The sequence below is a fragment of the Rhopilema esculentum genome, chromosome 6 (genome assembly GCF_057945365.1).
Source record: "Rhopilema esculentum isolate cy_ngs chromosome 6, ASM5794536v1, whole genome shotgun sequence".
NCBI lineage: Eukaryota > Metazoa > Cnidaria > Scyphozoa > Rhizostomeae > Rhizostomatidae > Rhopilema > Rhopilema esculentum.
This window is the reverse complement of record NC_142820.1, coordinates 178,848-200,162: the sequence shown is the minus strand read 5'-3', so window position 1 is coordinate 200,162 and position 21,315 is coordinate 178,848. Positions and strand designations below refer to the sequence as shown.

General features: G+C 36.1%; 1 protein-coding gene and 1 pseudogene across 1 annotated transcript; both read left to right on the top strand.

Moving 5' to 3' along the window:
• Positions 1-370: 370 nt before the first annotated feature.
• On the top strand, positions 371-10,569 carry LOC135686724 (beta-1,3-galactosyltransferase 5-like; annotated as a pseudogene).
• A 1,394-nt stretch (positions 10,570-11,963) lies between these two features.
• LOC135686866 (guanine nucleotide-binding protein G(i) subunit alpha) lies at positions 11,964-21,289 on the top strand. Its single transcript, XM_065203232.2, has 8 exons — positions 11,964-12,447; positions 13,904-13,946; positions 14,637-14,778; positions 16,419-16,576; positions 17,932-18,060; positions 19,178-19,307; positions 19,907-20,060; positions 20,217-21,289. The coding sequence occupies exons 1-8, from the start codon at positions 12,330-12,332 to the stop codon at positions 20,405-20,407; spliced, it is 1,065 nt and encodes a 354-aa protein (XP_065059304.1). The 5' UTR covers positions 11,964-12,329; the 3' UTR covers positions 20,408-21,289.
• The last annotated feature ends 26 nt before the right edge of the window (positions 21,290-21,315 follow it).

The window sequence follows — 21,315 nt, the reverse complement described above, 5'->3', positions numbered from 1 at the left end:
TCTCCATTTCAAGAAATTATTTTGTTATATAAATATATGGAGCTCTAACAATTCATTGACAACTTATACCGAAAGCATCTCGGTGATGTTCTAAGTATCAAGATGTTTCAGCTCTAACGATTGCATATTGTGCATATCTCTTCTTAAAAAGTTTTACTATGGAACACACAAATGTAGAGTGTTGATACAGTGGCTCGTGATAATTCTAGCCAATTAGAATGCCGTAAACATGAGTGGTGTATCTAGTAAAATACACATGTTTTATGTAAATTTTTAATCTTACAAAAGCAATGGATGTTATTTATTTCCCGTATCTTCTAGCGCAAATCAAATGCCAGGCGTTTAATTAGCTTTCCCTGAAAAGATAACTATGTCTGCTATCGCCAAAGTCAACAACATCACTCAGGATGAAGCCCTTAAACCGGTCGACAGAACAAATGCTGATAACCGTATAGCTTTTGCTCTCACCTACCACCCACTCAACAAACAAATTAAAGATATTGTATACAACAACCTCTCCATTCTACACAACGACTCAATTACAAAGAAAATATTCAAAGCTCCACCTCTGTTGGCCTACAAAAAGGATAAAAACATCAAAGACTACCTTGTACGCAGCAGCCTTCGTTCACCTAAATCTCCTGGTACCTCACCTTGCCACCACCACCTCTGTCAAACCTGCAACCACATCAACCCATCTACCACCATTTCTAATGGTAACAAGTCATTTTCTGTTAAATCAAGCTTCACCTGTTCTTCCTTGCACCGAATGTAATGTTCTGTATATTGGTGAAACATCACGCCAGATCAACAACAGGTTTGGTGAGCATTTACGTAATGTCAGGAACAAAATCCACCTCAACAACAAACACGAAAGTGATCCTGATAGCAACATTTCCAAACATTTTAACCTGGCGAATCACACAGAAGATGACATGGTAGTTCTTGGCCTTTTGTTTGCCCCAACGGACAGTGCAAAGAGAAAGTCACTGGAAAAACGGATAATTTTTAAACTTGGAACTTTATATCTTTCTGGACTCAATAAACAGTTTACGTATCTTCAATAAACCCCTCCCCCCCTCCCCTCCTTTTTCTTTGTTTTTTTCTTTTCTTCATATTAGTGTGCATATATACACATATACATATATTCTGTATTTGCGTATATGTATATATATATTCATTTTTATTAGCTTTTTCCATATATTTCTTTTCCATGCTCTTACATTCGTCCTCCTATTCCATTCGTCGAATTCCATATTCTTTTAACGGTTTTTAGTTCTAACATCGCTTTTCTATCTCACTTGATAACGGGCTATGCTCGAAACGTCGTTAATTATTTTAAAACAATTTTTCCTGGTACAATTTACCTACATTGATCGTTGTTTAATTAGCTTAGCCATAAAGAATGAAAGAAAGGTACCGTCATTAAAACGAAAGCCATGTATAATGGGCTTCCAGGTATTTTTTAGCAAAACACTGTATATAAGAAGATTTTCTGTCAATGTGCACCTCTTAGTTTGTTAAAGTTTAGTGCATTGAATCCTTTTCTTAAAAAGAATCTTGAACTAAATCCAAATAGAACATCCTTTAAAGCAAGCCAGTGGCAAATATCTCACAATGTAAACATTTGCGTTGAAATGCATATAAATTATGACATTTCTTCTTTTACAGTGTCAAGTTGTCACTTTGAATGAGCAACTAGCTTCTGCTAGTAAATTATTGTACTTTTATTCGCTTGATAAACAAAAATTTTTGTCATTGGAAGAGGTTCATTAAAACCAGAGTAAGTGGTAAACTATTTAGACTTATACGTAGAGTTCCATGGTCAGTCCATTACATTAAGGCGTTTTATGCCATTCGAAGAGAGAAGGAAAGCTGTTTGATTCAACTTGACCCTTTTGCACTCATTGTTATCATGTGATACAAACTGCGCTGCTTTCAGAATCAATGGGGGTATCACAAGACCAGTGTCGCAACAAGCAGAACAGAAGTGGATGGGTCTAAAAACATAAAGGCACTTAAACACATCCTTTTTAAAAATGTCTCGTCCATATTTAAATCAAGAAAACAGTTGAATATGAGGTAGCTAGAAAACTTGAAAGATGTTGATAGTATGATTGCAATCACCTTAAACACACTAAGAGAAAATGTTGGCAAGTGGCAAGGCCATGGCAGGACTTTCACCCGTTAGTAACAAGGTATATCGTTGCATTACAGACTGAGTTACATAAAAGTCAAAACCTTGAATTTAACTTCAATTTCTCAAATTACCAAACAACTCAGGCTTCAGGGCAAGAAATTGGATAAGTTCCCCTTGCTCAATCAGAGAGGTGGTGCACTAGCCCTACCTAGGTACCTACAGGCATGCCGTCCTAAAAGTTAGGTAGAGGAATTATGTTGTAGGCAAATTCAAGAGACCACACCCATGATCATATCTTTACCTCACCCAATATACTTGCATTTGTGTTAAAGACTAAACGGCATGAAAAGTTTCCCTATCATCAAAGTTGCCACCTTTGCAAGTTGCCACTCGATCCTTCATCAAATCTGGTGGGGTTAAATTGTCAAGAAGAGTTAGGAGCACGAGGCATAGAGAGAGGTTCTCCCTTGAGAATACACACATACATATATACATATATTCTTATTCGAAGACATGTTTCGCCCTGCAGTATTCCTATGTCCCGCCCAAATAGCTTTACTTTCTTCGAAAAAGCATCCCATGGCAAGATTTTTCGGGAATTTCTTTTATCTGACAAACCTGCCCAAAGAACCATTGATTCTTTGAGAACAATCGCATGCAAAGAAAGATACCGGCTAAAACCAACAAATTAAAAGCGACTTACAGACAAAAGGCCTGTTATAAAAGTAAATGGACACGTGTCTCCGAATGCTAACGTTTTGACAGCGGCAAAATGATAACGTAATTAGATATACCTTCAGAACTCTGACCTGAAACTACATGACCTGAAACAACTCGAGGAATGCCTCTAAATGTTGCAAATCAGTTTAATCTGTTGCAAAATGACCAAGACACTGCCTGTGAAAGACCTGCGTTTCGTTCAAGCATACCTCGAATCGCAGGCATTGGAGGAGTCTTTGCCTATTCTTTAACATTTCCATGTCAAGCATGATTTGAGAAAATTGGTAGAATCTAACATGTATAAGAAGCTCTATTCAATAACAGACATAAGCTGGTAATCAAGGCATAAACAGCAAGCGTATCCAAGAAATGACTTATTTATAGCAAAGAGGCTTTGGTTAACAAATAAAAAATGGTGCTACCCTTCTCTTTGTGGCTGATGAAACTAATAGTTAAGTTCTCTAGATGACTTGTTTTGCCTTTCTTTAAAATAATTTGCATCAATGAGTTCCTTTGTACGCTTACACTGAACTGTATGTTTGTTTGGTAATAAAAAAACTGTGCTGAATAGCGGACTGTCTGCCTTTTAGTTTGGAAGGAACATATTACTGTTCACCGTGTTACCGCATGATTTGTCTAAACGCTTTGAATCTAGCATTAATCGTCCTAACGTCTAAACTTTTTGAACTATTATCACCGACTGATGATATTGTCTAACTGCTTATTATATATTTGAGTCTTATACAGAATCAAAGCCATGTCTCCTCTGAAAAGTTTTATCATATAAAAATTCTTTTTAAGCAGGATAGGTTTGTACGATTTGATAGCGTAATCATTATTTTCTTCACTCTTTTAAATTTTTCATAAAAAAGGATCTTAACAATATCACATAGACGATAATGAATTTGTGGCTCAAATTACACATACACCACTGAGTTGGCAGTAGTTACCTACAAACCTCTGTCCCTGATTACATCTTAGTCATCAAAACTAATAATCTATCATTGGTATGAACATGCACAACTGCTAACTTTGATTTTCATCTTTACGGAGAACATAGACAAGTAACTAGAACTCTTTTTGCCAAAATTCGGATACATGGTTTGTCATCAAGCATTTTCAAAACTTAGCCAGTTTTTTTTTCTGAAAAACCCACCATTGCAACTCAAGTAAATAGCTTTCATGGGTTTTCAATATCTGTGTATAGTATTTGTTTTTTGAGACATAAAGGATCAGTCTTCAAGAAAACAGGAAATTGTCTACTAATAACTGCTTGCTACATATGACTTGGTTGGATACTGTCTTAATTTAGGAAAGAATGATAAATGTTAGTTGACTATTGAATTCATCGCAATGATCCTGATCATCTACTGCAGTGCAGACATGCCTTTGTTGAGCTGCAGGTATCGTATTGTAATCAGGTCTTAAACTTTAAACAGGTCACCGTTTTGCACGAGGCTTGCATGACGGTAGTTAGTTGCACCTGCTATTAAGACGACGTAAGACAGTTTTACCATAAAAGCGCTACTCATTATAATTCACAAAGCTCGATGATTACGACTTGCTCGTGATCACATATCATATTCACATAGCTCGTTTTGATTCTCACACTCTCTCGTGATTATTACAGTTCAGTTTCTTTCCCTCTGGTTCATATAGCTAGAAAACATAGTTCTAGCCAAGAATATCTGAAAATGCCAAATACTGTCAACTGCTTCAGAACCAGAATTGTTTTAATGTATGTGAAATCTATCCCTTTTTTATTCAATTTGTTGAAACTGAATGAAGTTAAAATGAATGAATCGTTATGAAGTTGAAATATGTCACTTTTAATGAGTGGTGAATGGCTTGGGTAAATTGTGAAACATGATGATCATTGATCTGTGAACCTGCAGATTATTGTTTTAAATGTATGATAGGCAGGTGCCTCACCAATCATACCACTCAGTGGTACTGCACATCATTGTCCGGCATGGCTTGTCTTTTTCGTTTGGACTGACAAGGAAAGGACTGTAGTTGGCATCAAATGGAAATTTCAATTAACCTTGCACCGAGTGTGTGACAATTTAGGACCACCTTCATGCTACAGAGAGAGTTGCTACCATCTTCATGCTACAAATGAGCTCTCGAAGGATACGAATTCTGACTCTTGTTGCTTTGGCATGCTTTTTAAGCCTTTATTTCCACAAGATGGCAAACACACCAGTTCCTCTTTTTATAAAAACACGATTCTTTGAGCCACAGAATGGAAGTCACAGTTCACCGTACAAAAGGTATGGAGAGGAAACGCAATTCTCAAGCAACAATGCTTCTGAACTCTTCAAACTTGCATCTAAATGTCTCCTCAAAGCAAAACAAGATATTTCTGAGTATTTGCACAAAACAAGCAACCTTCCAGGAGATCAATCCAAATCAAGGCAAATCCCGGACTGCAATGAGCACTACCTTTTGATCATACTCGTCACGACAAGGCCTGGAAACTTTGCCAATAGAGTGGCAATTCGATTGTCATGGGGTAGGATGGACTCAGCTATCAACAGTTATATCAAAAAGAATAACATAGATTATAAATGGAAGAGCATTTTTTCTGTCGGCTTAGCCAATTCTCCGAATATAGGCAATCTTGTAGCACTTGAAAACGAGAGGTATAAAGACATGCTCAGACTTCCATACAAAGATACGTACAAGAATCTACCAAATAAAACAATGAATAGTTTAGAGTGGATTGCAGAAAACTGCCAAGCAAAGTTCGTTTTGAAGACAGACGATGACTGTTTTGTAAATATCTTTAAAGTTTTACCATGGCTGCAAAATCTGCCCTCACATCATCGCTATATTGGAAGAGTGAATAATGAAATGCCAGTTATTCGAGACCCGAAACACCGAAACTATGTTTCAGTTGCAGAACACAAAGATAACTACTACAAGCCGTATTGTGCTGGCGGAGGTTATATTCTAAGAAGCTCTATCATAAGAAATGTAACAACCATGGGCAAAAAGATAAAACAGATAATAAATGAAGATGCATACATGGGAATGTTAACTAACGCTCTAGGAGTTTCTCCCAAGAATGAAGAAAGATTTCTACCCTACATTTTTTTTGGACCACCTGTAAAAAAGTTACATATTTGTGACTGGAAAGATCAATTTCTCATCCACAACGTTTTTGGTAAGAGACAGCTTATAATGCATTATAACAGCATAGCAATGAAGCATTTTCATTCCTTATGTGAAAAATTTTAAATTGAGTTAATTAGATTTGTTCATAGTTTTCAGTAATTAAAAATTTATATTTGAAATCAGTTCAATTTTTCTTCCAGTCTTTATTTGGGAGTTGAAAATTAGGCCCCTTCACTAGATGCTTCATTGAGAGGAACACCCTTCACAGCGACGAAATTATTCAATAAAAGGGTTTTTAACTTTTTGAAAGAGAGAACAGCAAAAAGTGACCTAGGGGCATTGCCTCTTCCTAGCATACTAATGTTCAGTTTTGTGTTTCCAAGAAATCAATACACTTGCACTTGTTGCATTTCAAAAATCAAATGATAAATATTTCCAGTAAGATCCAGCCTCTTTATCACCTCTTTTTTGGCCTGTTAAATTGTCTTTTTTTATCAATTTCAATTTTCTATGAACTGGCATTCTCCTTTTATAGCCAACGGTACAATCAGGGGTCTGGAATAGAGTACCTCAGTCCAAGAATAGAACTAAGGAGGCAATATATGATTTGGGTCTTTATCAAATACTTTTCTGCGTGTCAAACTGCCTTTATATTGAAAATTCCAACTTTGTATGACCTAGCGTTCTCTGTTTATAGACAATGGTACAATTAGGGGCCTGGATCAGAATACCACAGTTTAAAAATAGAAATTAGGGGCAAATTTTGAATTGGGTCTATATCACATCTTTTTTGGCCTGTGAAGCGGTCTTTTCATTATAAATTTAAACTTTCTATGACCTGGCGTTCTCCGTTTATGACCAAAGGTACAATTAGGGGTCTTGAGCGGAACACCCCTGTCTAAAAATAGAACTTAGGGGCAAGATATGGGTCTATATCACATGTTCTTCAACGTATCAAACTGCCTTTATACTGTGAATTTCAACTTTCCATAGCCTGGCGTTCTCCGTTTATGGCTAGAGTAGCCCTGTCTAAAAATAGATCATAAGGACAAGATACTATTTGGGTCTATATCACATGTTGTTCAGCGTATCAAACTTGGCATTTTCTGAAATTTAGGCGCTTGTATCACAATTTGCACAATCTTGCTATATTTCTGCACTAATCTCCTACACTAAATCAATGGTTAAACCTGTCCCGAGTGATTATATTCTTAGACCTAAATGGTGGCATGACTGGAACAAACAGTCCGAGCAACTCAAACGCTGTTTTGACTCATGCTTGAAGATGGTACACTAGATCTCTGATTGTGAAGTGATTATTAGCTAAGTAATAAACTCATTAAAAGGAAATAAAGGGAATACAATTGTACATTCAAGAATTGAAAATCAAAATCATCGGCATATGCTTCTTGAAATTGTTGAATGCTTTCGTCAGCTTATCACCCTTTGACACTTGTTGGCAATCTGTTCTATATTGAAATAGATTGCATCATCTGGCTGGTTGATTCGAGATTTATTTCTCAAAATAAGGATTTCCTTTTTCAGTCTTCTTATGAAATTAAAATAGGAAATAACATGGTAGTTGCCTTGTATCAGCATAGTTCCATTTGTTGCTGTATGTAGCTTGTTTAAATGGTTATTTGTTCTTATTCCTGAGTTTAGATTTTGAAAATGGCGTGTGAAACAGTCCAATCCATTTATGGTTGCTGGCCGAGGTATCATAATCTCGCTATTAATGTTTCAGGCACCGCGCACCAGTTTAAAAGTGGGAGGGGGCCGAAAAGGACGTGATCGAAAATGTTCTTAGACCACGCCTTTTGGAACGCCAGAGAATGCTCCTCTTAGAAAGTACTTTCTTATTTTTACTAATCATTTATAAACAGCCTTATTCAAAGAAGCTTTTAATTACTATCAACATAAATATGATACGCTTGAGGACAATTGAACACCAAGCTAACCAAGATAGAAAATATTATTAAAGAAGATAAAACACTGAAAAAATTAACAAAAAAGGGTGTCCCAGTCAAAAAGAGCTGCTGCTTCACATGGCCGGCAAAACGTATTTGAAAGTGGAGGGACCAATACGAAATTTCTGAAAGGGTTTAGCAAAAGCCACAACCATGTTTGGCGGCAAGAAAAAGTTTGGAAATATGAAATCTTGAGGATGACCAAAAAGCTATATCTGAAATGGATTTTGACTGAAGGAAGGTCCAAAGCAATATTTTCAAGCTTTTTTTAATCAAAATGTCCGATACTTCTGTCAATTGTGCTGTTGACATGAAAATAGAAAAGTTCTTGCAAAGTTTTAAAACAGCCTTTTAGATATAGCTCGTAATGAAATATTTTTTGGACTTAGAAAGTAGCTAAAAACATTTTCACTGAAAAATCAACAACATTGAAAAACCTAGTATTTTTACGGTCCGATGGTCATCAACAAATAATCGATTGATCGTGTGAAATCCGAAATCTCGGTCGATAGGTGGGGATTTCTCGGCACAAGGCAAGCCTCTGCCTAGGGATTTCTCGGCACAAGGCAAGCCTCTGCCTAGGAATTTCTCGGCACAAGGCAAGCCTCTGCCTAGGGATTTCTCGGCACAAGGCAAGCCTCTGCCTAGGGATTTCTCGGCACAAGGCAAGCTTCTGCCTTGTCCAGAATAGAAACCATTCTTCTTTCACCCTTTCTCGTGACGACAATCACGCGCTCGTTTAAATCTTCCGATATCGGCCTCCAGACGACCCGCGTTCGCAGGCACTCGTACCCTTGCTCGCTTCAACTTTCTTCCCCTAAATTCAGGTTCGCCGGAGCAAGGGGGCCACGGGGGCCACGGGGGCACAGGTCCCCCTGTTTGCAAAAAGTATAAATAAGTGCCCCATTTCGATGAATATATTGCATGTATTTTTTCAATGTCAGATATTCTGCCTATAGAAATTGAGTAAAATAACATAACTCTGGACGTTGTTGGAGAACCATTCACTGGAATTTCCTCAAATTTTCACTTGGTCTTGATGCAAAAAAACTCAAGCTCCTGTGATGAATAATATCAACTGCGAAGGAGACTGCTATTTTTGCGAGAAAATTTCCGTAGTATGTCTTCAGCAACAAATGCATTTGTGAAAGGCCCGCATCAAGTACCCGGCGTGCACAGTCGTCAGTTGGTCCAATGTATATCGTGTGTGTTCCTGAAAGTAGTACTGGACCTCTATCTCTGATTCTGGGTTAAGTAAAATGTACCCTATTCTGTGCCTTTGCCAAAATTGTGTAACCCTTTTCACTGAGAATATTTGAGCTTGAGCAGGAGTTTTTTATACCAATTCATGTTAGAACCATTCCTTTTCTTAAACTTATGTCTAGGCAAGTAAAAAAAAGAGTTCACTATATTTGATTTTAGCAACAATCCCTTATGGTTCTTAATACATATTAACAAAATCAGACAACAGTAAAACTATAACGACAATATATTGCTTACTTCACAACATTGTGTTAAAGTTTTTATGAAGACATGAAGAAGTTGTGTCTCTGCAATGAGTACATGCTAGCAAAGACTAAAACAAAGACTTAAGTTTCTTATCTAGGATTAGAACAATATACAAGACTAGATGCTAAATTTGTTGTAGTTTCTTGATGCCACCGATTTACCTAAAAAATTATCTGTAACATCATATCAGTAAATTCCTGCCCTTTTGTGTTTTCTTTGACTGATTGAAAAAGCAGATTCTATGTCCCAGAATTCTAGCTTTCAGACCATCCTTTCATAGATTTTTTCAGAAGTCAGATGTAATACGTTTGACCAACTGACTGAGCCCGCCGGGATCAAGTTTAAGGAGAGTTGAAAGCTTGTTTCGTTCATAAGACTGATGAGATAAACCTAATCAATTATGCAAATTACACTTTCTATGGCAGCGAAGAATGTGCCCGCACCTTCAGCCGATTGCATGAAGATGACTTAAACTTAAAATCATGTGTTTAAGTGGCGATGAAAATGCACAAATACCAAGGGAGACTAAATTGTTTAAATATATAAGTAAGAAAATTAAAATGATTATTCGAACTAGCTTTCGATAAATCATAGAGACTGAAACTTTTCTTTGAAAGGGAGAGGGATTGGATTTGGCATTGAAGTATATAGAGACTAAGAATTCAAAAATTCCATTCAGTTCATATTTTGGGTTAGATTCGTTGGTATGTTGCAATAAATCTAAACATTTGTCGAGTGTAATTCGCCTGCAACAGGTATGAAAGAAGGATGTGTGCTTGCTTTTTCCCCGGGGCCAAATCCATTTACAATTCAAATTATAAGGAAAATAAGTACAGCGTATTGTAAATCATACACGGAAGAAAGATTTACACTCTCAAAAAACTTTGAAGCCCATGAGATGGGAAGATATACAAATAGTTATGATCATAGTCAATAGAAAAACTATTGTCAATTTTTTCTATTGACTATGCTATGATCAAGAGTGCGTGGTCCCTAAATGGAGTAAATAGCCATGTCTTCTTTCAGCAAAGATAATTCTCACTATGTCCAACATGTGTCATTTTCTTATAAATTTCTGAATTACCATGAAATCTGTACCATTTTTGGTACTCACTACTGTTTCGGAAAAAAGATGTTCGTGCCCTTTTTATTCGTTTTGGCCACCCCCCCCCCCTGTTCAAACATACGTCCAGCGGCCCTGAAATTAGACCCCCTTTCTGTATTCCAGACAACATTAAGCCTTTTTGCGATAGTCTTCGCTGTTCACATAATTTTGGCAATTTTTGCATTGATGCCTATTTAAGAAATTTTGTACAGTTGGGACCTATTATTTGCAAAATCTGATCTTAAGTTCTCCCGGAATAAAGAGTTTTTAACCAAAAAAGATTTGAGAACCTTTTAAACTGAGCTGGTCTAAACTAGTTTGGTAGAATTTATAACTGTGTCTAGATGTTTTCGTGCTTAGTAAAAACGGATAATCAATAAAATCAAACTTTGAAGCTATCTTGATGATACTTTCAAAGAAAAATTCTGCCGATATTTCGTTTCCTATATAGTCTCAAAAAGTATCTTTTTATGAGTTTCTTCTCCTTCAACAGCTGATTTCTCTCTATTTGTAACGTTTTTTAAAAATTTTCCCGTCAACAAATAGACCTTGTGAGCCAATTTTGGGCCATAGAAAAAACGAAACTCCGTCAATTAGTGCTGGCACCAAGTGATTCTGGACCAGGTTTTTCGATCTGTTTTCTACACTGTTACACCTTGAACAACTTGGCAATGACCAAAATCTCTGATTAAATTCCTATTTTCAATTTTCTCTGTCATTTATGGTAAAGACACAATAGCTAAAGTTAAAACCAAGAACATATTTAAGGGAATACTATGCACAAACACAAGTTCATCCCGGTGCCGCCGGCCTTGCTTTTCTAGGCCTGGCAAAAGGAATAAAAACTTCACAAAACACTTCACTCAACTTTTGTTTAGTGAAAAGTTTAGTGGAAAGTTTGTTCGTTGTGCCACCCTGTTCAGTGCCGTCGGAACGAAATTCATATGGGGGGGGGGGGGGGTCTGCTCATTGTTTTTCTTCTCATTCACTACACTGTTATAAAGGAATTATAAAGGAAACATACTACGGTTTGATAATTATTGGGAGGCTCTAGCACCCAGCCCCCCAGTTCCAACGGGCCTGCTATTTAATGTTGTTTAGTCGTGTCGAGTGTTGTTGAGCAAAGTTTTTGTTCTTTTCAAAAATGTTGAGCGTTGTTTAGTGTTGTTAACAAATGTTTAGTCGCTTTGCCAGGGCTTTAGGATCTGTTAGAGTGGAATCTGCTAGAATAAAATATCCAAAGTTACGTAAGAGTAAACTTTCCAAAAGATTGTCTAACCTAGCATTGGAAAAAAGGGGGCTACGGCCCCTGCTAGCTCAATGGCTGCGCGGTGCCTGTAATAACGTTTTTGGAGCCTGGTGCCTAATTTTGCTATTTCTTCACTGTACTCAAGCAAATTTAGGTGGAGCAAAAGTAAACGGAAGTCGATAAAGTGAAATGCGTGATAAACTGGTTTAGCAGCGTTTAGTTGTATGTCAGTTATATTATAACATCGGGAATAGAAATAGAAGCCAGAAGCAGTATCGGGCCATTGTATTTTCAAGAGTCGCTGAGAAAACTTTGAGGACAAATAGATCAGTTAGTGGTTTACATGCGGGTGAAGTCGCCCGTCGCCTAAGCAAGCACAACCACGTTCGTCTTGGTAGTCAAGAATAGAACATCCCGAGCAAAAGTTTATCGCGAAAGGTCTCTTTTAGTCATTCTAGTGGATTACACTGAAAATTGAAACGTATTCTACATTTTGCTTGTTTTTATGAAAAAGGAACGATGGGCTGTACAATTAGTCAAGAAGACAAAGTTGCAGCAGAGAGGAGTAAGATGATTGACAAGAATTTAAAGGCAGATGGCGAACGAGCTGCAAGAGAAGTCAAATTGCTTTTGTTAGGTCAGTTGTGTTATTTGGTCTAAGTAGTTTGTTAGCGGTTTTAGCTTCAGCGATACCGTACAGAAATTTTAGCAGAATGTGGAAAATACAGTAAAGTGAATCTACATTTTGGTCAATGTTTGAATATCTTTTGCATTAATCACGCTTCTTTTGTATGTCTAACTATGGGCCTAAGGCCAAAACATTTCTACGTATATCAAAAAACAAACAGTTCGTGCTTTTCACTTTGGGTCTATTATTCATCAATATGTTTGATTTGACAACACATTTTTTTAACTTTTGCGATGTGCGAAGAAAAACAGAAATTTTTAAAGAAATTGGTGATGCAATATTTAACACCAACGGTCCAAATTTTCAGACTAGAAGAAGAATTTGCTTGAAGAAGATCACAAACAACTTTTATGCGTTAATTTTCAACATAAAGTGCTCATTACACTGCATTCTTAAATCTTACATTTTCCGTCAAAGATGTTTATTTCATTCTCTTTCCTTTTAATGTTTTGAAGAAATTTAGTCACATTCCACCACCACATTTAGCTGTTGGCAAAGCATTAAACCTTTTTCAAGATTTATTTTAAAAGTTTATAAGATTGTTTTGTTTCATCTTTATGCTGAAAAATGTTTGCACAAAAAGATAATAAATTCTGTAATTTTCTGCCATAGCTGAAAGCTTTCAGGTGTATAGCTATTATGTTCAAAAATGACAAAATAATTTAGAAAGATCCTTTGTTGTTTTATAAGAGTGTTTGGTTTTAAAAATTTTCGGATAATACTAGAGTCATGATCAACCTTGCCACAGGTTTCTTAACTTTTAGAGCCAGTTAAACTAATTGAAAATTATTATCAACATTTAGTGTCAAGAAGTGAGTGAACTGACGTAGCACAAAAGTTAATGTGTTGATCAAAAGTTGCTAGTTTGCAACCAAGAATTTGCACAGTTGACAAATTTTAGTGTTTGCAATACCAAGATGCATGGACAAAGTTTTTTTAACTTAGAAGAGGTTGTAAAAGAACACAGCAGGTCCATTACACTTACCAGTTGAATCTTTTCCTGCAGAATCTGACCAAGACCAGCACTGTTGTTCTTTTGGGGGTTGGGAAGGATCATTTTTACCAAAAATAAGGGATCAGGGCTTACACATTCTGAGTATAGAGTAAACACTGATATGCAATGCCATCTAAACAATGCTCCTTCCATAATGATTTTCATTTTTACATTTAAAGTAGCTAGACCTTAAAACTAGTATTCATTTGTCTTTAGAACTTCCCTAATAATGTTAGCAGTGTACTAGTTTTGCAGCTTATTGTTTTTCAGAATTCATTTTTTGTTATTCAGTATCCACATGTATGTATTGAGTCTTCCTGATTGTTGTATGCATGAAACTTAATTATGTATTTTCAAAACAAACCAAATTTTCTTTAAAAAGTAAAGTTTTAGCATTGCTTGTTATTCCAGGTGCTGGGGAATCAGGGAAGAGTACAATTGTGAAACAGATGAAGTAAGTACAAGTTTATATAAGAGCTCTTGAAACTTTTACATATATATCCATTTAAAGATGTTACTGTTAAACTTTGGCATTTTTATTTGTTTGCAATCTCACATAAGCAAACATGTGTGAAGCTTGAAGCATCCTTTAGAAACTGAATTTTGCATTTTGCAAACCTTTTGGGGGTTTGTTTGTTTGTTTGGGACATTTCTTGAAGGGTGCTAACTCAAATAAGGAGGCTTTTAAAAATTACTGAAAATTGTCATACAAGTAGCTTGTTTTCCAAGCTTTTTCACTTTTTCCTGGTTTGTTTTGGCAGAAAAACATTTTGCATATTGATGTTGAAAACAACATAATTTTAATCACAATTCATTTAGTTAGTTCTCTTTTTCATTTGATCATCTTGTTTAGCATGGATGAAAACCTGCAAAATCTAGTATGGAAGGATATATTGATAAACAGAACAAAGAAAATGCTATCAAAATAACACACAAAAGAAATCATTGAACTATTTTATAGAAAATTAACAAGAAATTCAACGAAACAAAAAAGAAAAACCAGGGCTGTAATATGGTTTATCTGTGTGTAAAATACTTGGGTGCAAAGTTTTTATTCCTTTAACATTTGGTCTGAAAGGCACTAATTTCAAATGACGAATGCCTATTACAAGTTTGTTGATGACAACTGTGATATCTTTTTTAGAATCATCCATGAAAGTGGCTATTCCCCAGAGGAGTGCAAACAGTATAAACCTGTGGTTTTCAGTAATACTATACAGTCGATGCAAGCAATAATACGGGCTATGGGCACACTGAAGATTGACTATGGTCATCCTGACAGAGCAGTAAGTATCTATCTGCAAAAGAAATTCATAGTGAATCAAGTCCTGAGGTCTTCTGTGCTAAAGCCATTTTTAAAACCCAAATGCTAGCTAGCAGTCTTTGTAATATGTAAATGGTTGCATGTGGTGTTTCCCACATCTTGATTACTTTGCATGTGCGTTAATAATAGCTTTTTTGTTTTGTTTTTTATTCTTATTATCAAGAAAAATTGATGGAGAAACAGTGGTTGTTAAATCCCATTTGTTAGGCTGTTGTTAAATCACATATGGGAATAGCCTGCGTGCAGACTCTATTGTTTTCAACTCAGACTCTACTGTTTTACTATTTTCAAAACCAAATATGGGAATACTTTTAGAATTTTCAAATAATATCTTCATCATCTTCTAGTGGAAGGTTCAGAATAAACTACCATGGCTCTCCATTTTCTTCTATCCTGTGCCAATAACTGTACCATATCTTTTCCACCAGCAATTTCTTTGATGTTGTTGCTCCTCTTCTGGTCTGTCTTGCTCTCTTCCCATAAACAATGCCTAGAAATAAATCACTGCATATGTCCTCTGTCTGAAGTTGTTAGCAACCTCTTGTTTACAGTCATATTTTCCAGAACCTATTGATTGGTTTTCTTTTCCATCCAACTGATGTGAAGTTAACAGCGGTAGCACAGTAATTCAAACGCTTCAATCTTCTTCTTGTCTATATTTTTCAATACCTCTGAACCGTTCTAACATTCTGAACCGTCTGGCTATGCTAAAAGTTGAGTTTTCAAGAACTTTTCCTCCAAAAGTTTTTTGCATATGCCATGTTTTGCATGCCTTGGACAATTTGAGCATGTGCTTGGATGTATGCTTGCAATCACACACCTCATATTTCAAAGACTGTAGCGAGACATATTTTTTAATTTCTTTGCAGTGAAGTTTCGAGTTACAAACTTACAACATATCAAGTTGAATAGTTAGTAGATTTGTTTTGAAAAATTGATAATCAAGATAACTGATAACTGGTCCTTTCTATAGTGTTTTATTTAGACAGCTACATATGCCGTAGAGTTTATAATGGCTATCTAATGATCACAACAAGGATTATGCCCAGAGTTGTAACTTAGAAAAACCCTGTTCTACACACTTAAACATCTGCTGTAGTCATGTAACAAGATGAGGACCAAATCACTCATCTTAAAAATCACCAGAGCTCTTTTCTTTCAATTTAAGTCTTATGTGGCTTGTTAAGGAGTGAATTGACCATTGATTCGATAATGAGGGAAACACTGTCAAAATGAAGATCTTGAACACAAGAAGTCATTAGATTAGACCAATTCATCTTATATTTAGAACCTTATTGCTTCCAACTTATTAAACCTGTTCTATTGAAATGGCCATAACTTTGCAACCCATGTAAACCCCAACATAAAACTTTGCATATTACTTAGATACATATCACCAAATGGAAATATGCAAATTTTAGCAATAAGGAGTTGTAGGCTTAATGCCAAGTGCAGAATGAAGAACAATATGGATTTTCCTGATTTTCAGTTTTGTTATGCTTTGCATGTCTATACCGCGTCAATCAGTCAATCAGTCAATCAATCAATCAATCAATTTTATGATGTATGTATATATTCACAAATACCTCATTTGTATGACAGGAAGATGCAAGGCAGTTATTTGCTTTGGCTAGTAGCGTGGAAGATGGTGAGCTGACACATGAGCTTGTTGGTATAATGAAAAGGCTTTGGGCAGATGAGGGTCTTCAGGTTTGCTTTGGAAGATCAAGAGAATACCAACTAAATGACTCTGCTGGATAGTAAGTTTTTCTTTTTCTACTGTGAACATTTTTAATCAGCCAACGTTTTGGAAGGCACCTGTTCAATCATTAGCAAGTTCTATTCACCTTTGAGAATTCAACATTTTCAGTACTTAAAGAAGACCTGTTTCTATTGTTACATTATTACATTGTGATTTAAGATGCAGTATCCTATAAGTTTGCTTTAAGTAAATGTTGGGAAATGTATAGAATATCTTTCTACGTAAATAGAAAAACCTATTTCAGATCTCAGAATAATGAACAGATTTCATTTAACTAAAATTCAGCAGAGAAGAGGCTTGAATTCGAGAAGTTTGTTTTTTAAAGTAGGAGTATTTTGCTCTCTAGGATGAAGATGTATTTATGTAACAGTAAAATATCCTCGTAAAACTTGCGAGCCTTTGCTTTTTGATAACCCTAACCACGTGAATTGCGGGGTCAAACTTGGTTGTGGGATGAGAAGTTTCCTCACGTGAGTTAGAATGGTTAATTAATTTATTGATAAGCGATGAAAGACTAGTACTACCCACCGTATGATGGGTGCTTAATGCTAGTTTAAACTAATAAACGCCCCCAGAAAAGATTATTGTCGCCCACGAAAAACAAGAAGCTTTTGAGACGGGCAGTTGACATCTGATAAAGAAGCTTTTGCTCCGGTGGTTTCCGATAGTGTAAAAGCCTTATTAAGCCCCCCGTGGGGAGGGGGTTATTTATTTTTTCAGTCCTAGAGGGGCCTTGAAAGAGAATGGTGCTTATTGGATAGGGGGGTTTATTAATAATTCGATGTAAACAATGTTTTAAAGAGCCCTTATGCATTTTTTTTATTATAAAAATATCACGTAAATGTCCTCAAAAAACTTTGCTAGCAGCTTCGAAAGTTTTTTTAAAATCAATCAAATATGATGCCTTTATCTTCCGCAGAGTCACCAAGATCAATTTGTACCCCCTGGGATATCCTCTAAACAAATTTTGACTGACTTCTAAGGCACACAAATAAATCTTTACATGGACCGTATTTAATACATACAATCTCATCCATCAAGAAACCCACTCACTGCGCACATTTTCTTTGTTTGACATTAGGGGCTGAAGAGAGGGGCTTATTAGAGAGGGAAGCTAATTTTTAATATTCGCTTGATGAGTGGGGCTTCATAGAGAGGGGGCTTAATAGAGCTTTTACGGTATTCCTATTTGCACTCATAGCTTAGGTAAATGATAAGGTCACTTAATTAATTATTTCATTAGGTTAAATTTTTAAGATATGATAGTTATTGATAAGGGACTGTAATGAAATTTTGTCAGTATTCCTTTAAAGTTTTTTTATTATCAAAAAAAATTTCAATCTTTTATTCTAGTTACTTGTCAGCACTGGATCGTATAGGTGCCCCAAATTACACCCCAACACAGCAAGATGTTCTACGAACTAGGGTCAAAACGACTGGCATTGTTGAAACTCATTTTGTTTTCAAAGACCTGCACTTCAAGTAGGTATATCTTTTGTACCAGTTAACTGATTTGTATTTAGTAAAAAATACTTGCATTTATCGTAAAAACATGCAACCTGACATGATATTATTAATTGGAAAGAAGCTTCGTGTAATATGTTGACAATATATGGGCAAAAGGGGCACTATATTTTGAAGATTATATGACGTTTTAGCTGTCTGTTGAAGCGCTGGAGTCGTATAGGCAGAGCTGTTAACGCTTTTGGGGTATAGAGCAGGACGGTTTTAAGTTGAGACTCATGGTTTCACGCTTAATGCTGTCATTGGGCATCCAGATGAACAATTGATTAATTTTGATGCAAATTTTCTGCTAATGCATGAAAAGCAAATGATTATGTTCACAAGTGCATTTTAAATTTGGATGTATTTAAAGAGGCATCAACGCAAAGAATTTGGCATCGCCAATAAACATTTTTCGTCGTTGTAGTGTGTTATGTGAACAGCAAAGACTATCACAAAAAGGCCCAATGTTGTCTGGAATATAGAAAGGGGGTCTAATTTAGGGGAAGAAAATTAAAGCGAGCAAAGGTACGAGTGCCTGTGAGTGCGGGTCATCTGGAGGCCGATATCGTAAGATTTAATTTAGACCAGCGCGTGATTTTCGTCACGCTCGCTGAAAATTGAACACCGATTTTGAACGAAAATTTCGGATATCAAATGATCAATCGAATATTTGTTGATGACCATCGGACCTCAAGAATACTAGGTTGCCAAAAAATTAAATCGTACTGGGTTCTCTCGCTTGTTTCTCGCGACGTGTATGTGATATAAAGCATGTAAATCCATTTTTCAGTGGAACTTTTGTCCCCACTTCGTAAGACCAAAATCTTTTTAAAATTTTCGGGGGTCGAGATTTTGCGTTGGTGCCTCTTCAAGAATGATTTATAATAGAGGAATATGACAAGCACATCATGGGCTTAAAAGCTGTTTGATATTCGAAGTGACAGTTTTTCATTGCAAATTGACTAGGCTACTGTGTTTCTTTTTTGTTTTCAATTTCATTGCATTGATTTTGTATAAGCCTCTGTAAATTGTATTTTTTTATGGGGAAATAGACACAAGTTCAGTATATAATTGATATTGTTATCTACCCCAGAATGTTTGATGTTGGTGGTCAAAGGTCAGAAAGGAAGAAATGGATTCACTGTTTTGAAGGTGTGACAGCAATCATATTCTGCGTATCTTTGAGTGCATATGACCTGGTATTGGCAGAGGATGAAGAAACGGTAGGGCCTGCCTGGGCAACGATGCAACTTTTCCATTATTCTTCTTTACTATCTGCTATTCAATTCAGTGACTTTACTATTGTCGTATAAGTGTACAGTTTTTAGCCGATTGAAAGTTAACTGATGGGTACAGTCAGAAATATTGGGACGTTTTGGACCGCACAAAGTTTCTATAACGGCAATTGGGATCTGAAGCGAAGAATATTGGCAGAGTTTGAATTTGTGCTTGTTTAAAGAATAGTTCCATATCAATTGGAATGGAGTGGACCAATACTTGGGAAAAGGCTTGATACTTTTTTCACACTTCAGTATTCACAATATTTTTAGCAGGGCCTGTGTTTTCACAATTTGAACTAATCTAGATTAATAATTTGCTTGGCATTCGAAGGTGGGTTTTTTTTTAATTCAATTCCTTACTCTTGGCTGATTTACAGGTTTACTTATTAACAGCTTTTGATGGCATGAAATTTAAAAATGGCTTTAAAAAGGCAAATTTTGATCGCAAGTTTTTTATATATTTGTATTTATTGAAAAAAATATTTCAATTTTCCATAGTTAGTTTTCATGTTGGCTTTTTGTAATTAGGAATTTTTTTCTAGAACCGAATGCATGAAAGTATGAAGCTCTTTGATTCAATTTGCAACAATAAATGGTTCATCGAAACGTCGATAATCCTGTTTTTAAACAAAAAGGATTTGTTTGGCGAGAAGATCAAAAAGTCACCCCTTACCATTTGCTTTCCGGAGTACACAGGTATTGTAAACTGCCCTTTTTGTATAACGTTTTTTGTGCCACTTGTAATCGCTTTGTTTCTATTCTATGGTTGTTGCAGTTTGTGCTCCTCTTGAACTATGTTTGTGCACAAATGCTTGTCCCAACCTTTAACCATTACTCTTGCCCCTTCTGTAGGTGCAAATACGTATGAAGAGGCAGGCTCATACATCCAGATGCAGTTTGAAAACCTCAACAGCCGTAAAGGAGAAAAAGAGATATACACCCACTTCACTTGCGCCACCGACACTGGTAACATTCAGTTCGTTTTTGATGCTGTAACCGACGTCATTATAAAAAATAACTTGAAAGATTGTGGCTTATTCTAAGGGAGGTTTGAAACCTCTCTCCAAAGATAATTTTGTTTGGACTGAGCTATTTATGGAGATTTTTCTAATCGCTATACTGATGTAAATAGTAGGCCAGACTGTATTTGGCAACTACCCCATTCATTTATGATTTTGTCTTACGTGTAAAGAGATGCAAAGATTTACGAGCGAAGCACATACGTTGAACACAGGTCTCTTGACAGGCTCTGCGCGCTGCTTCTGTTGGCACGCACGCTCCGCGGAACCTGTTGCCCCTCATGACGCCTTGGGAGGTATCTACACCAAATCTTAGATTTTAAGTTTGCTTGTATACTGGATCAGATACCCTTTATGTTAAATCGTTGCCTTTCCTGTATTGGATTAAAGTATGAAGTATTTTATTTGTATTACGACCTTGCACTAAAGATTGGTCTCTGGCTATCCAGTAACAGGCAAACCAAAGTTGTTGCAATGAGTCTGTTTATTAATTTTAACTAAGCTATTATTCTATGCATTAAAGCCAGCCATTATTTTCCGTAAAGGGGCCAAAATTACCCTTCTTTTCCCTAAATCACTGAATTTGTCGTAAGAAAAGTTTTGTTTTATACAAGATATAATGCTATTAGTTTTATGTCTGGAGCCTTTTTGTCAATGTAATCAGATTAATTTTGGGGAGAGCAACGAATATGTGATCTAGCAAAGTAGTATGCGGATTTCGGTCTTAAAAAATCATTTGACTTAATTTTAGTTTCTTATTGTATGCTTTAGGAAACTTCACAAACTGTAACTTGCAAATTTGTTCATGTTTTGTCTTACAAACTGCAGTTAGGTAAAACGTCTTATCTAAGATAGAAATTTCCTGTCAGTCACTGGTTAAGTTGATTATGTATTGTATTGATGTTAGCTGTCTTTTCATTTGCTGTCTTCTG

What these genes read in the sequence shown, in the direction of transcription:
- LOC135686866 (XM_065203232.2), top strand. Translation starts at nt 12,330, where the DNA reads ATGGGCTGTACAATTAGTCAAGAAGACAAAGTTGCAGCAGAGAGGAGT. An exon ending in AGTCAAATTGCTTTTGTTAG is followed by an intron (nt 12,448 to 13,903) that starts GTCAGTTGTGTT and finishes TTGTTATTCCAG; the next exon opens with GTGCTGGGGAATCAGGGAAG. An exon ending in ATGGTCATCCTGACAGAGCA is followed by an intron (nt 14,779 to 16,418) that starts GTAAGTATCTAT and finishes TTTGTATGACAG; the next exon opens with GAAGATGCAAGGCAGTTATT.